At 36.6% G+C, this 14,606-nt stretch overlaps 1 protein-coding gene across 1 annotated transcript in view; it reads left to right on the plus strand.

Annotated features, from left to right (window-relative positions):
- Window positions 1–3,260: 3,260 nt before the first annotated feature.
- Window positions 3,261–14,606, plus strand: part of PDE5A (phosphodiesterase 5A, cGMP-specific) — a gene marked incomplete at its 3' end in the record, with an annotated part of 33,856 nt that continues 22,510 nt past the window's right edge. Inside the window, exons 1-4 of the mRNA XM_010020718.1 lie at window positions 3,261–3,386; window positions 7,411–7,420; window positions 12,207–12,789; window positions 14,273–14,362. Of these exons, the coding sequence (XP_010019020.1) occupies window positions 3,380–3,386; window positions 7,411–7,420; window positions 12,207–12,789; window positions 14,273–14,362 (690 nt within the window). The remainder of the gene's footprint in view (window positions 3,387–7,410; window positions 7,421–12,206; window positions 12,790–14,272; window positions 14,363–14,606) is intronic.

Consider the following 14,606-nt stretch of genomic DNA (forward strand, 5'->3'; position numbering starts at 1 on the left):
TCTGGCTGGTTCCTCGGACGCACACGCTTCCCTGTTCGCTCTGCTCCTCTGCTCCTGAGCCGCTGCCACCATCTGCTCACCGATGCTGGTTTCCTGCTGTCCCAGGTCACTTAGCAGGGCTGGCTGGATGCATTCGGAGTGGGCTTTTGCTGCTGCTCCTCTCTGCATAGGATGGGGTGGTAAGAAGAGAAATCCCCATTAATAATTGACTCGCAGCAAGCTTGAAAGCTTCAGGGGTCACCTGCTTTCTTGTGACCATCTGTCATGCAGTCTCCTCTCTTCTGCTGTGGCTTCCTTAGGTTCATTTAACAGAAAAGTAATAAAGATGCCGTTTAAAATGTCTTTTAATGTTGGTGGTTTTTAAAGGCTGTGCATAGGTGTCGGATGCATAGATGGAAGTAGTTAACCTTGATCTTCTCCAGAACAGTAGCGCATGGTGTGTAGCTGAAGGGTAGCTTGTTTGCCCAGGAAATAGGGTGTTAGCAGCTTTGAGAAGTCACATTTTATTAGTGCAGCCTGTCACGCTTCCTTTGGAAACTGGAAGTAGTATTGAACAAATAGGAATGCTAATTAATAGTACGCGCTGTGTCAGATTTGTTTCCCCAGGGACCCACGGAGAGGTTTGGTTAGTCTTTTTTTTTTTCTTTTTTAATGCTGAGACACAGTTTGGTGTTCGTGAAAACTGAAACAGGCAGTGGTCACAAACACAGTTTGGGCATGTCTCTTGTGACAGTGATGTTCTGAGTTCTGCAGGAAAACTGTTGACTTTGCGTTCTTGCTTGGCCACAGTTCTAGGATGTTTCTGAAGTGATAGAAACATTGCATTTGTCTCAGAAGTCTCTTCTCTGCTGTCTTGCATGGAATGGTTTGGGGCGGTTTTGGTTGTGGTTGGTTTTTTTGTTGTTTTTTTTTTCCTTATGGTATAAATAGAAAACTATATTATATCCACTAAATGCCATAAAGCTGAGCAGTTTGAAGGAACTGATGTACTTTATAAAAGTTTTAATGTTCTATACTGTAGTGTTATTTAGAGCCTGAAAAGAAAAGCCCTAACATTTAATGCCATGCTTTGTTTTAGTGGAATCTTTCCACAATAGCAGAACATTGAACAAAGACTACACTGTTAATATTTTTTCACTTGGCATTATATTTACTCTGTCAAGTAAAGCAGAGTAAACTTCTGAACTAGTTTCAACTGTTTTCTAATTTTAATTTACTGCTTCTCAGTCTTTATTCTGCTTCAAAATATGCCAAAGTCCTCCCGGGTGCTAAAAGCAATAGACCAAAAGGAGAGTTAATTTGGTACCTTTCAGAGCACAGAGGCATATTCTACTTCATACTGCAAGGCACAATTGCTAATGGATAGTTTCTGTCTCTGTTTCTCAAATATTTATACACAGGAATAGGAAAAGATGACCAGCGCAACCATTTATTATAGAGTAATACAAGCCCTTTCCAAGTTCATTAGAACTTTGAATCGGAACCTAATTTAGCAATTTTATGACGGGTATTAATTTTTTTCTCTGCAACTAATTAATTCCCATAGCGTTTTATACAGTAGTTCTTTTGGTAATTCCCACCAAAAAATGTTTCAATCAGGTGTCTAAATAATACTTATAAAATAAATGCTTTGGGTGCTATTATGCTGCAGATTTGTTGGGGTTTTTTTGATGGTTTTTTTTTTAAGTAGGGGTCAGATCATGTCATATAGTTACGGAATAGTTCTATTTCTTCTAAATGGAACCTCTTGTTCCATTTTGCATAGGTCAATTTGATATTAGTATCTCTCTTCATGGTTTAGATAAAAATTGTATTTTCTATCAAGGTGGCACTTCAAAAGAAAACATTTATTTTTTTTCACAGTTAGTTTATATTAGATATTGTTCATAACTTGACAGCTGTTAGAAAAATCCATATTCTGGATTCTTGGGGAGGAAGGCTGCACGTCATCTACTTAAAAAATTTGCTCCTGCTTTCCTCCTCTTCCCTAAAATGCATTGTAGAAGAGAAGTATATGCAAGTGGCTTACACATTGTATTTTGATCCTACAATGCCTCAAGTTTGATAGCATTTACAGGCAAGCCGTATCAGTGCCTTCCTCAAGTCTTTGGTGGCTAGGTGCACTGACATATTCTGCAGTAAACCTATGGTGACTGACTTCCACCTGTACAACGCAAGTTTGCAATCCTACAAGCATATAATCTGGGTGAATACCTTTAGATTGCTCTCTCCTTTGAGCAGAATTGTGATCCCCTGAGGTGGAAGCAATAGAATCAGTTATTACTTTATTTTGTAGCAGGGGTACAAGTGGTATACAGTGATAATATATCAATAGCTGTAATTCATTTGGTATTATTACAGTATGATCAAAGTGCAGAACAGCAAAGAGGAAGTGTGTCACCAGAACATGCTGGTGACCAGCTGAATTCGGTTCACTCAGTGATAGTGTGTGCTGGTTGACAAACCTTCTGGCTGGAGAGTGTGGTACTGCGTGCTTACGGCTTCCAGCATTTCTAAATACCTAGCTCCTGCTAAATTTTAGCTCTTTATACCTTTTTTCTTTTTCCCCAGCTCCTTTTGCTATTTTTTTCCCCTTCCAAAGTTCTAGAATTGGCTATCATGGTGTGGCTTCCCAGAAAGCAGAAACAGTTTGAAGTAAAATGATCCTTCTTTTAGATTGTGTTTTATGTTTACCCAACTCTTATATGGCTCTTTGTAGCTGCTACTACAAATATAATTGTTCTAACTAGATGCTATAAAGGCGTGATTTTTTTTTTGTGACAAAGTCGTACTGCATTTATGGCTGAATCATTATTCTTTTGGTTTTCCTGAAGTTTTATCTTTTTATGTTTCTTTCAGAAAAACAATCCGTGCATTTGTCATGTTCAAATATCATACTTGTTTTAACCCCCTATGGAATACTTCTGCATTTCTGACTTCCTGTTTGTCCCTACTCTAACAGGAGTGATTCTCTGTTAGTGCTCTTTGCAGTCCGAAGCAGCAAACTGTCACAATAGCCAAAGTAAAAGTTCTGCCCTTGGTTAGGGGCAAATGCATTGTTCTAGGCAGCTTTTGACTGGTTTCCTAAATGTATATATGGCATGATAGATACAAATTATTATTTCATTATAAATACATCTTGGATTATTAGCAGGGCTGGGAAATATTTACAAATGAATTAAGGTGGGGTTGTATTTGGAAAAAGAAATGTCCTTAACAGCATGGTACTTCATAGTGCATAACTGAGGATTGCAGAAGTGGCATTTACTGGAAAACTGTACTTTGCTGGAATTCAGAGATTGCACAACTTGAATATCTCAATTACATTTACTACTTTGGAAAAACTCAAGTACAGTTGTTTGGGTTTATTTTCTTTCTGATGGCAGGTGGACAACCAGTTTGTAATGTGCTGCCTGGAGTACTAAATTATTTAGGATATTTGCCTTCTAATCTCTGTGTCTAGAGGGCTTTTAAAAAAGGTCTTTAATTTTGAGCTGGCCATTTGAAGTTCAATCTCATAAATATTATATGTCATATGCATCATGTTATTGTTTTGTCTGGTAATATACATGTGCTTAATTATTTTTCTAATTGAAAGGAAATTAATTTTTGGAGCAAGTGTATGAAAATACAGATTTTTAAAGACAGAGCTATTGCAGATTTTCTGCATTGAAATGTGCTTTGGCCTGTGTTTTTTCTTCAAGAGATATTGCTGACATACAAATAACAATCCTAAAAATACACAGGTATGAGCCATATTCATCCCTAATATGACCTTAGTAAGTAGGCAGTGGGTTTTAAACTCCTGTGATTGAAGGGCCCCCTAACAGTTTTCCCGTGGAGGCACAGAATCCTATGCAAATTGTTTGAATATGCTGAAAGGGGACTTGCTTTTCTAAGTTATCCTGAGCGAAGCATGACAAGAGAACTGCAGACCACTGATTCTTTCAACCATGACTTGAAAACCACAGGAAGTAGTGGTGTTAATGCAGAGATCAGAATATTTTCTCCCACTTACTTGGTTTTATTAGATGTTTACAGAGCTTTTCCAAGAATGAAGTACAGAAAAAAAATTGATTTCTAAGAAATCTTGGAAAGTTTTCTTGTTAGTTTAATGATCTTCATAGTTGTCCCACTTACAAATAAGGTGTCCATGTCTTTATGCTTTTCTCGATAACTGCAAAGTATTAAGATCATTCCAGAATATTTTGAACTCCTGATTCAAAAAGCATTCAGGAAGGTAAGGAATGTTACCCACATTCATGAAGTTGTAAATGTGATTAAGTATTTTTGGCATTTATTCTTGGAAATAAAGCTAGTTGTGTGCTGGAGTATTTTGGAAACACTCTCTAAACCAGCAATTACTGTAGACTGAAGAAACTGTCATTTGAGAAATGATAAGAAATCACTTACTAGCAATTTACATCTTTAATTCCCAAAAGCTGAACTCCTACACAGAATCTTTGGTGTGAAGATACACTAATCAGCAGATAGTACTGAGCAGCTGCAAGGAGAATGTGCTTTCACTACTTACCATTTACTCTAGGCAATAAAGAAACAAATGTGAATGCACAATACATGAATTAAAAATACAACTGGTAAACCTTAGAGAACAGGTACAAAATAAGATGGTGTGAACTATTTTAACAGTTAACCTTTCCTTTTGCCTTCTGTAGTTTCAGAGTAACTTTGCTTTCATATTGCAGTACTTTTGATAATGCCAACAGGCATTCGAAATCTCATTTCCATTTTTTTTGCTCTTACTAGGAACTCTTCAGAGAACAGGGTCAAATTTCTGGCAATGTGGAAGATAGGTGGAGCTGAGGCATACATTGCCTCTGCGGGTGATAAGAAAGTTATGTACCTATCTTACATTTACAAATTGAAGAAGCTCATGGAAATACTGTGTTGGGCATCTGTTGATGAACCATCACGAGGAGGAAATTCATGTCTTTGTACAGGATTACGACCAAGACCACGTATATGAAATGAAAATACCAGTGAGTCTAATTTTGAAGCTGAAGTGAGACTTTCATAGTGTGTGGACATGGTGCTAGCTCTCTTCACAAGGATTAAAATGCATGATACATCATCTGTGATGTCTTCAGATAAAATAAAGTGTGTCGTAGCCCGTGTTCATGCCTATTTGACTGGTGGAGTAAAGCTCAGTTGTGTAGAAATGTGAGACTCAAGAATTACAAACAAAGCAATTTTAGACAATACTACATTCTCGACTTGAACTAATATGCTACCACCTACTTTCATTTTCACCATTAAAGAGGAAGCATTTTGCTTTTGTCATGAATAAATATAATTAATAAAATAATAGAATACAAGTCTTTCTTACTGGCAAAGAAGTATACACACATTTACATGGAATGCTTTCACATATATACATTTATATAATTTACTTGAACACAACTAAAAGAAAAAAAAGGGGGGGGCCATGAAACGCAAACCCAGCTATTTAAGAAGTGCCAGAAAAGAAGCCCTGCTCAAATGGCCCTTGTGAATAACTCAATGGTTGTAATTTTGTATTAGCTCTGGCACTGAAAATACAGCCACAGAATATATTTGCTTAGTAAAAGATATATATTTTCCCATTTATTTGTGCATTATAATGAACTCAGCCCAGTACTGAGAGCCACCCCAAAGCCTCTGCACCACTTAAAGTCCTACTTAACCCTTATTTTAGGAATTTAAATGGAACTGAAGTAGTGCCTGACTTAAGTGAGGTCTCAAGGCAGGTGTGAACTTAACTTTTAATCCATCTTTCACCAAAATCACCAGCATTGTCCTGTTGCTTTCCACAACAAAATCATTACATGCATAGTTATTTTTAATTCTTTTGAGCTTAGAACAAGAACCTCAGAAATAGGAAGAGAAATAAAGGTCATGTTTTAGAATTTGACCTTCAATCCCTGAGAATTTATTCTGTTTTTCTTTATAGTGTGAATAGAAAGTCCCTTACATGGAGGAAAGCTTTTTGAGAACTTAAGCTTGCAGTTTGGTTGTTAAACAAAACTTGAAAATAGCCAAGAATAGCCTGTTAGTATAGTCCTCCATTTCAAATACTTTTGCTTCAAATAATAAAGGAGCCTCTGCCTCCTGTTTTAAAAAAGAATATGAGCATTCAGACAAGATTTACATTGTTTCATAGTTCTAAAAAGTTGTTATTTCACTCTCTCACAAGCATGGTTTGAATCAAGAATTAGAGTTCTTAGTTTAGATCTGTATTCAAACAGAAATCAGTCAGGCCACTTAAAATGTTTAAAGTTAAACGTATGCTTATATATTTGACTGTGTTGTGCAAAGAAATCGACACCGACTTTAAGTTACACTTTGTCTTTAAAAACTGCTTGCCTACCACTGTTAGCAATTGCATCTCTACTAACTACAATTGGAAAGGTTTTAAGGAAAAACAACTATTGTCTTTGTCAATCTACTTCTTTAGTTAACTTGAAAACACTTCTTTTACAGTCAGTTTACTGTTTCCATTTATTGAGGTCTTACACAGTTTATTTAAGTCTTTCCATGGCCAGAAGGGAGACAAAAACACTTAAAACATGATTGTGGAATAGGATGTACTGGAAAGAAAATGGGAAGGCAAGTATAATGTTCAAGTGACACTGACTTTCAAACTCATTTGTTAAAACTGAATAGTTCTTGAGCTGTTGCTAATGCTTCAAATGATTTCTATGTCTAAATTATGTCAGGATGTGGGAAAGAAATTTGAAGACATCTAGTGGTTATTTTAAGGAAAGCAACTGAGAAAATAGGAAGCTTAGCTTGAAATATTATTGATTTCAACACTGACAGGATTAGGCCACAGGAATTCAGATAGTTGAAAGTGGGTATTTTCTACTAGGCAAGTTTGGATTGAATCCCTCTTCTGAAGTGTGTTTTCAGTAACTGCTGGTTTGCATGGAAAATTAGCAAACAGGCCACACAACTGCTGAAACATTGCACATGGTATATATGAAAGATTTATGAGCAACACAGAAAATGGGGAATTATTTGTTGTTTCACTGAGAGCTACTCAATACTCACTACTTTGATTGTACAGTAATTATTATGCACTCTTTTTGCAAGGTAAGTAAGATGCAGTATACTGTCATTGCTGCATCTCAAGTGTTACTTTTTTTACCATTTTTGCACATTTTCTCCAAAGATATCACATACCTGCTACAGGGTCACACTGCTATGGTCTTATGTATGTAGTATGGTTACATGTGAGAGCAAGATAATTATAATCTGGCTGTTACTTTTTAAGCATCTTCACTGGTTTTGTTTTGTTTGGTTTTTTTTTTTTTAAAGTATGCTGTGTATTTTGAATATAATCACAATGAAGAAAAGGTGGGTACCATAAGTTATTTAATACTCCCAGTGTATGAGTAGAACAATAACTAGTGTCAGGTCAGCATGGTTTGATACTTACAGCAGAGGAAATAAAGCAAGGTTCTTGTCAGGTCGCAGACCTGGAAACTTCAGGTCTACTTGTACCGTTCTGTGTGACTTGGCTCAAGCCATGTTGCTTCCTTGTGCCTGTGTTTTCTCACCTACTGATTTTCTATTTTTGTTGCCTTTTCCTACTGAAAGCTTCCTGCTTTAGGCACAGGTCTACTTTCTGTACAGTGTTTAACCTGTCAGGGCCGAAGAGTCTTAATTCCTCTGAAGTTTCTGAGTTCTCATGTAGTGCAGATAATGTGCTCTTGTATACAAGTGATTATCGAGGGGAGGATCACAGAATATTTTTTTTTTCTTTAAATGTTTTACCTGACATTGTATTTTCATCCCACTCTCATGCCTATATCTTCAAAATTCCTTTCCAGTTTTGGGATCTGATGATGAGGTCACCAGCCAAATTCAGTAGTCACTATTGTCAAGCTCCTTTGACATTTTATAGGGTGTTTTACACAGGAAAGACTGGATTTGGCTGATGGAAATGACTAAAAAGTGGTTACTTCATATGCAACTTTTTCTGTTTATGAACTCTGGGGTAAATTATAGTTCTCTCTAGCGGAGGCTCACGCTGCAGAGAAGGTTCATAATGCAGTAGAGGAGGCATGCAGCTCATCAGGAATGGATGCTGATGCCTCTGACAGCTCAACATGCAGCAACTGCTGTGCTGAGATGGAGACATTATATTGGTTTTAACTATCTGCATAGATGACTATGGATCAGTATCTGCTCCTGTTTAATACACTCCTGCAACTTTATTCTACAGCAAGGGTCCTGTCCTTACAAACAGCTCTTGACAATGTCAGTGGCTAACTAAGGACTATTTATATGAATAGAACAGTCCCATGTGTTTGTTTCTTCCTGCAGTCCTTTCAAAATGACATCTTAATTAATCCGACACAGCACTTGTTACTCATATCCAGTAACCTCAGTTGTGGTTCAGTATGTGTCAGGTATGTATCTGTCAAGTTAATTCTGTACTGAGAAAGTAGTTGTGTTAGCAACAATACTCTTCTTGTCATGCATTGTTAAATAGGATTGAGTATCAACAAGCAAATGCATGTCAAGTCTTTGTCTCATGGATTTTAAATAGTTGTATATGTCAGTTAATGTGAAATGCTAGTTTTTCTACCCGAATGTAAAAGGAGCTAAATAGTTTCCTTGTTAGAAGAGGCATTCAGTAAAGGTCAGTGAACACTGTTCTTATTCCAGCTGAATTTGAATGGCTTTCCTGTTGCCCAAATAAAAATGCCTAAATGCTTGGAAGTGGAAAACGTTGCTTTAAACAGTATAGCTAAGGATTTGTTGTTGTTAACCTACGGAGCTTTTTGAGAATTGCCCACTATGTTGGCAAGTTACTGGACCATCATCTAAGAGATGTTAAAGGGGACAGGAATATGTTACAATTATGCAGCTCCACCTATAGTTCTGTTCAGTGTCACAATGCTTCCTAAATAGTGCAGATACCTAACAAGTAGTCGGTTCTTACGAAAGAAATGTAATTACTTTCATGTAAACGATTTTCCAGTTATATTCCACATCCTTCAATAACCTCCATAAAACAGAGAAATGAATGTTTATTTTCCATAGCAAATTCAGCGTAGAAGAGGGCTAGGTGAAATGACAGCATTGTATATTCTCATTTCCTCATGTGTAAATAAACAGTCATTCAGAGTACTCTACAAATAGCTGTCACTCAGCAATAGTACAGGTTCACACGTGTATTTTCAAACATGCCTAGGTGAAGTACACAGCTTGGTATGCCTAGTCACTTGGAGTTTAAGGATGCTCACCATCGATACCAGGCTATTACATTTACTTTTAAATCCTGTACACTAATGCCAGTCCTCGATGTTGAGAAAAAAATCAAGTCAGCACACACACTCATAAAACTGGGTCAAGTCACAAGCCTTCTTTTACAACTAGTGATTGTTCTCTATCTACCTTCTTGTGTCTGAGGCTTTAAACACAGCCAGCTCCCATTTTTAGATTCTTTTCTGCAGCCTTTAAGCTGACTTTTGTGTAGAAAAAAACTAAGAGCTCCAGGTAATTGCTTTTCTTGGGGAGAGTAGGGTAAAACAAAAAGAACCCCGTACTGTGTGTACTTATAAACTTCTGCATTTTAAGCTTTTCATTTTTCTTAATGATACTTTTGGTCATTTTCATCACAAATTTTGATTCTGTTTTCTCAGTTTAATACATTAAAATCCCAAAAGTTATCAAATGCTAGCTTCTTACTTTGACTGTCATGGAAACAGATTTTGCAAATGTGATATTGCCCTAGGCAAACTATGTTATCCATTTCAGTAATACATGGCCACAGCTTCCACATTTAGTATTTATCCTGTTTAAGTACTATCATCTTGTTAAAGTTATAATAATATATAATTGTTCTTTATGCTTTTTCGTGGTGCAAAACATTTGGATGAGGTAACTCCACAAAAAATATGTATTGCTGCTGTAATAGGGAAGGATCATTGTTTGGTTTTATTAATATACTTAAAAAGCAGAGCTTCCTTTAAAAATACATAGCTAAGCAACGAATGAAAAGTCTTTGCAGAATAACAGTGGAATTTATTGTGTTCTCTGGCACCATGTTTCCAGTAACTGGACTTGCTTTAGATTGCTGGAAAATTTATAATAGATGTTGATTGAGGTATAATACTGCTACAGCAAGCACTGCTCCAGGAGCTTCATGGAAAATGTGAAAAAATGAGATGAAATCCTAGCTCTGCGGTGTGCAAAACTCCCACCACCTTAATTGTGTCCAACTTTTCATTCAGTGGTTTTGAACTCGCCAGAAGATTCACAAATGTCCTGTGTGACCACATTTACCATTCAGCCGAGATCACTGGGGCTATAAATGATATTAACTGTGTACATAAGGTTTTGCATGATCGAGACCACAGCGTGCAGACAGAAGCCAAAATAAAGAATAGGCTGTCATCCATTTATTTGGAGTTGCACTTGTGCGAGTAAGAGTAGAATTTGGTTTTACAGTGCTGCACTTAGTGTTACTTACCTCAGTCAGACTTCTTGAGGGGAAAAACATTACCAGGTAGCTAGCACTGACGTGGAATGAGTGCAGTAACATGACTTTCCTTTGCCCAGGTGCTTCCTTTACCCTCACATGATTTCTTAAATCAATTCAATTTCTCATAGCATGTTTGCCTACAGTTGAGATCTCTAAATGATACGTGATTGCAAAATCTGAACAACTCTTTCAAACCTTCCTAACAGAAGACAAGTAAGTTTCCTTTTGTGGATTGCATGCTAATAAAATTATATTGGTGGACTTCAGATTTTAATCAATTCCTTTACTTTTAATTTAATGGATAACTACGTGTATCATTGCATTCTACAACATAGATGAAGCTGTTCTGTAAGGAAAAAAAGCCTATGTACAGTGCTTTTCATCCTGAACATATGCTGATGAATGTAACTGATCAGTGGCTGACTAACCTGACTAATTTCCATGGTTTCATTCAGCTTCACTCTTGAAATTCCTGTGGTCTGCTGAGCAAATAAAAAATATCCCAAATTTAAAACATGACCACCATGAAAGGTTTCCAAAAGATCAGACTTTTAATAGGATTTTTGCTGTTCATAGGCCCATACATTATGTAATTCAGAAAAAACCTATTTCTTCTGAGTCAGTCATATGCTGTAAGGAATCCTTGACAATAAGTAAATGAAATAAAAAGCCCTATATCAAACAAACAAACCAAACCAAACAAAACAAAAACATGACCAAAAAAAGATCAAACCAAAAAGACAACAGTAAACCAATAGGTTTTTGACAAGAAAATATTATAGTGAGAAGAAAAAAGTATACTCATGTTATTGATGATATGTGCTTATGAATAATTCAAGATATGCTGTATTTAGTTATTATGCTGAGGATATTATTAGGGTTGGCATTCTAGTGCTAAGTTAATTTGAGAAACAGTTAAATACTAGAGTTTAGTGAAAAAGTTCAATGGCAAACTCTTCAAAAATGTAGTTTTGTGGGTATTCAGTATTTTGGATAAGGCATGAGTTTCATCTGCAAGGAAAGGAAAGAGCAGAGATGCATGAAAACAGCCTGTCTTTTCATTATTTTGAGGGGGGTTGAATTAGAAATATTCATACTCCTGCCTGACAGTTTTCAAGCAAAACTTTGTGCTTTGAGTCAAAACAGCATTTTTCATTAACCCTGAGGGCAGGGGAAGTTAATGTAAAAATAGCGTATAGGTGACATAAAAATAGGAGGGGCTGCAGGTGATTTGACAGAGACAAAATTGACAGGTTCAAAGTTGACTTTTTAAAAGTTAGGAATGGTCTAGAAAACCAGAATTAAACGAGTAAGTTTTGTCTTCGTATGAATGTATATTCATCTTACACAGAAGTCCAAATCTTAGCAATGGGATGGACTAGAACTTTTCAAGTGCAAAATTACAGTGTAAACTTCTGATGTATATCCTGAAAGCCACAGCATAAGCACTCTTCCTCTGCCCTATTCAGCTATTTCCTTTAGGCAGAAATAGCTTCCTTTTTATGGGGCATAAACCATTACTGCTTAATCTAGGCTAAGTGCTATGTAAAATATGAGAATATTGATACAGGTGAGCACTAAAGGTGCACTCATGTCCACTGCATGAAAAGGTCTAAAGTTACTATCTTTGCAGTGTCCTCTTCAAATACGTATTAGCTGCTGAGGACTTTTAACTTGCATCATTCACTGTCTTTTTATTTTTGTTTTACAGAGAAATGGTTAATGCATGGTTTGCTGAGAGAGTTCACACCATCCCAGTCTGCAAGGAGGGAACCAAGTCCCAGAGTGAATCCTGTGCTTGTCACCAGCCTGTCTGTGCCGAGACCACCAACCCTGGGACCCCAGTGAGGAAAATCTCTGCTTCTGAATTTGACAGACCCTTAAGGCCGATATTTGTCAAGGACTCAGTAGGAGCAGTGAGCTTCCTTTCCGGCTCTGAAAAGAAGGAACAGATGCCTCTGCAATCTCCAAGAACTGAGACCAGTGCAGGGGATCAGTGCTCAAGACTATTAGAACTTGTGAAAGATATTTCTAGTCACTTAGATGTCACAGCACTGTGCCATAAAATTTTCCTACATATTCATGAGCTTATAGCAGCCGATCGCTATTCCCTCTTTTTGGTCTGTGAGGACAGCTCTAATGAGAAGTTTCTTGTAAGCCGACTGTTTGACGTGGCAGAAGGCTCCACCCTTGAAGAAGCTTCCAACAGCTGCATTCGCCTGGAGTGGAACAAGGGCATTGTTGGGCACGTGGCAGCTATAGGCCAACCTCTGAACATCAAGAATGCCTATGAGGTAAACTGAGAAAATTCATCTTGAAAAATTCTTGAAAAAAGAAAAAGCCATATTATCAGCTGTTGTGATATTGCTATTTTAGTACATGTATTTGGAGCTATAGTGACTTAAACCAGTCAAGATGCAAACCTGATACCATGCTTCTGGTTAGAATGTGTGTATTATAGATACATGCATATGCAGAAATACGTAGCTATGACTAGCTAACATCAAAATAAATTATGTAAGTTTGACATCAGTAGTCAGATACCAGCCCCATCTTAACCTGCTAAATGCACACCAGTATTTGCATTTCTATCTTCGGACACTTAAATGATTACATTTCTGCTTGTGTAAGGACATAAGATGCTTCTGAACCAAAATGAATTAAATTGTGAGTGGAGTTGTCTGCAAAACTGGAGTCCTGTGACTAAAACTGCTTTGAAGAGTTTTATCATACCTGAGGCACAAAGAGTAGGAGCTGAATGACCAAGAACAGGGTAAGGGTTTGAACTCTATAGAGGTCTCCCAAACAAAATGATACTCTGTGATTTATGGCCAGATGAAAAAAAGAAGAGAATCCAGTACTGGGAGAGGATATCTCTTACATCTCAGCTTAATATCTCTTAATTTGAGGCTCTTTGGATATGCTCATACTGTGTTTTGAATTTAGGGAAATTTTAATTAACTAACTAATCAGTAAAGGCATACAGAGCTGAAAATTACTGCTTCATATCTCAGTTAATCTGAGCATGTTTACAGAACTAGGTAACATTACTGAGTGGATTTTTTCAGAAGCAAAAAAGAGCGCTTTGATTTCATATGGGTTTATTTTCAATGCTTGTTTGCTGCCTCAGAAACTGTCTAAAAATTTGCTAAGTACATGTTTCCAGCAGGACATCACCTCTACTGATGGTTTAAAAGTTTTCATTCTTGAATTGGGTCCATCATGCTCAACTTGAAATTACCTACTAGAGAAAGAACAGCAGCCTTTAGAAACAGTCTGATTTATTTTATTGAGTGAAAAAAAAATAAATCTGAGTTTTATAACAATACTCCACTGAAAAAAATGAAACAAGCACTCTGTGGTAAAAGCAAAAACACTAGCACCTTCATGAAACTTTGTTCCTCTATGGACTTAGGTCTTTCAGTGTATTTGTGTAATTTCTTCTTGATGATAAAAGCTATACCAGGGATGTTCAGTCCATGTATATATTTATTATAATGATGGTCTAGGCTTGAAAAAGGCTTCTCCTAGGGTTGGGTGTTTTGGTTTTTTTCTGTTCTTTCTGGCAGTTAAATTTATTCACATACATGCTTTTTTGTTGTTTTAACACATTGATAGTAACAACGTTATATAATTATTAGCTAGTAAGGGAGCCTTTGTTATCCTGGGTAACATTTAAGTGAAATATTATACTTTTCCTAACCTTTAAACCAGGATAGACAAAGAACTGGTCTATAGGCAAGTAGTCAAATGATACTGGTTTTTTTCTTGTACCAGGATCCAAGATTCAATGCAGAAGTTGACCAGATCACAGGGTATAAGACTCAGAGTATTCTCTGCATGCCAATAAAGAATCACAGGGAAGAGGTAAGTTGCAGTATTGAGATTACTTCATGTAATACTGTTTCCAGATATGCTAATGCTTTAAACTTTTATTAGCTGGTCATTACAGTCATTATCTTACAGTATAAAAGCACCTCTTTTATTTTTAAAAAAAGACTGCTTATGTTTGCTTGGAATTTAATAATGTCATATCTAAATTTGGTAATGTAAGATAAGCTGAAGGGAATTGTCAAGAAGATTTTAATCCCAGATGCAGAAGCAGAATATA

This window comes from Nestor notabilis, unplaced genomic scaffold, assembly GCF_000696875.1.
Source record: "Nestor notabilis isolate BGI_N333 unplaced genomic scaffold, ASM69687v1 Scaffold31938, whole genome shotgun sequence".
Lineage (NCBI taxonomy): Eukaryota > Metazoa > Chordata > Aves > Psittaciformes > Psittacidae > Nestor > Nestor notabilis.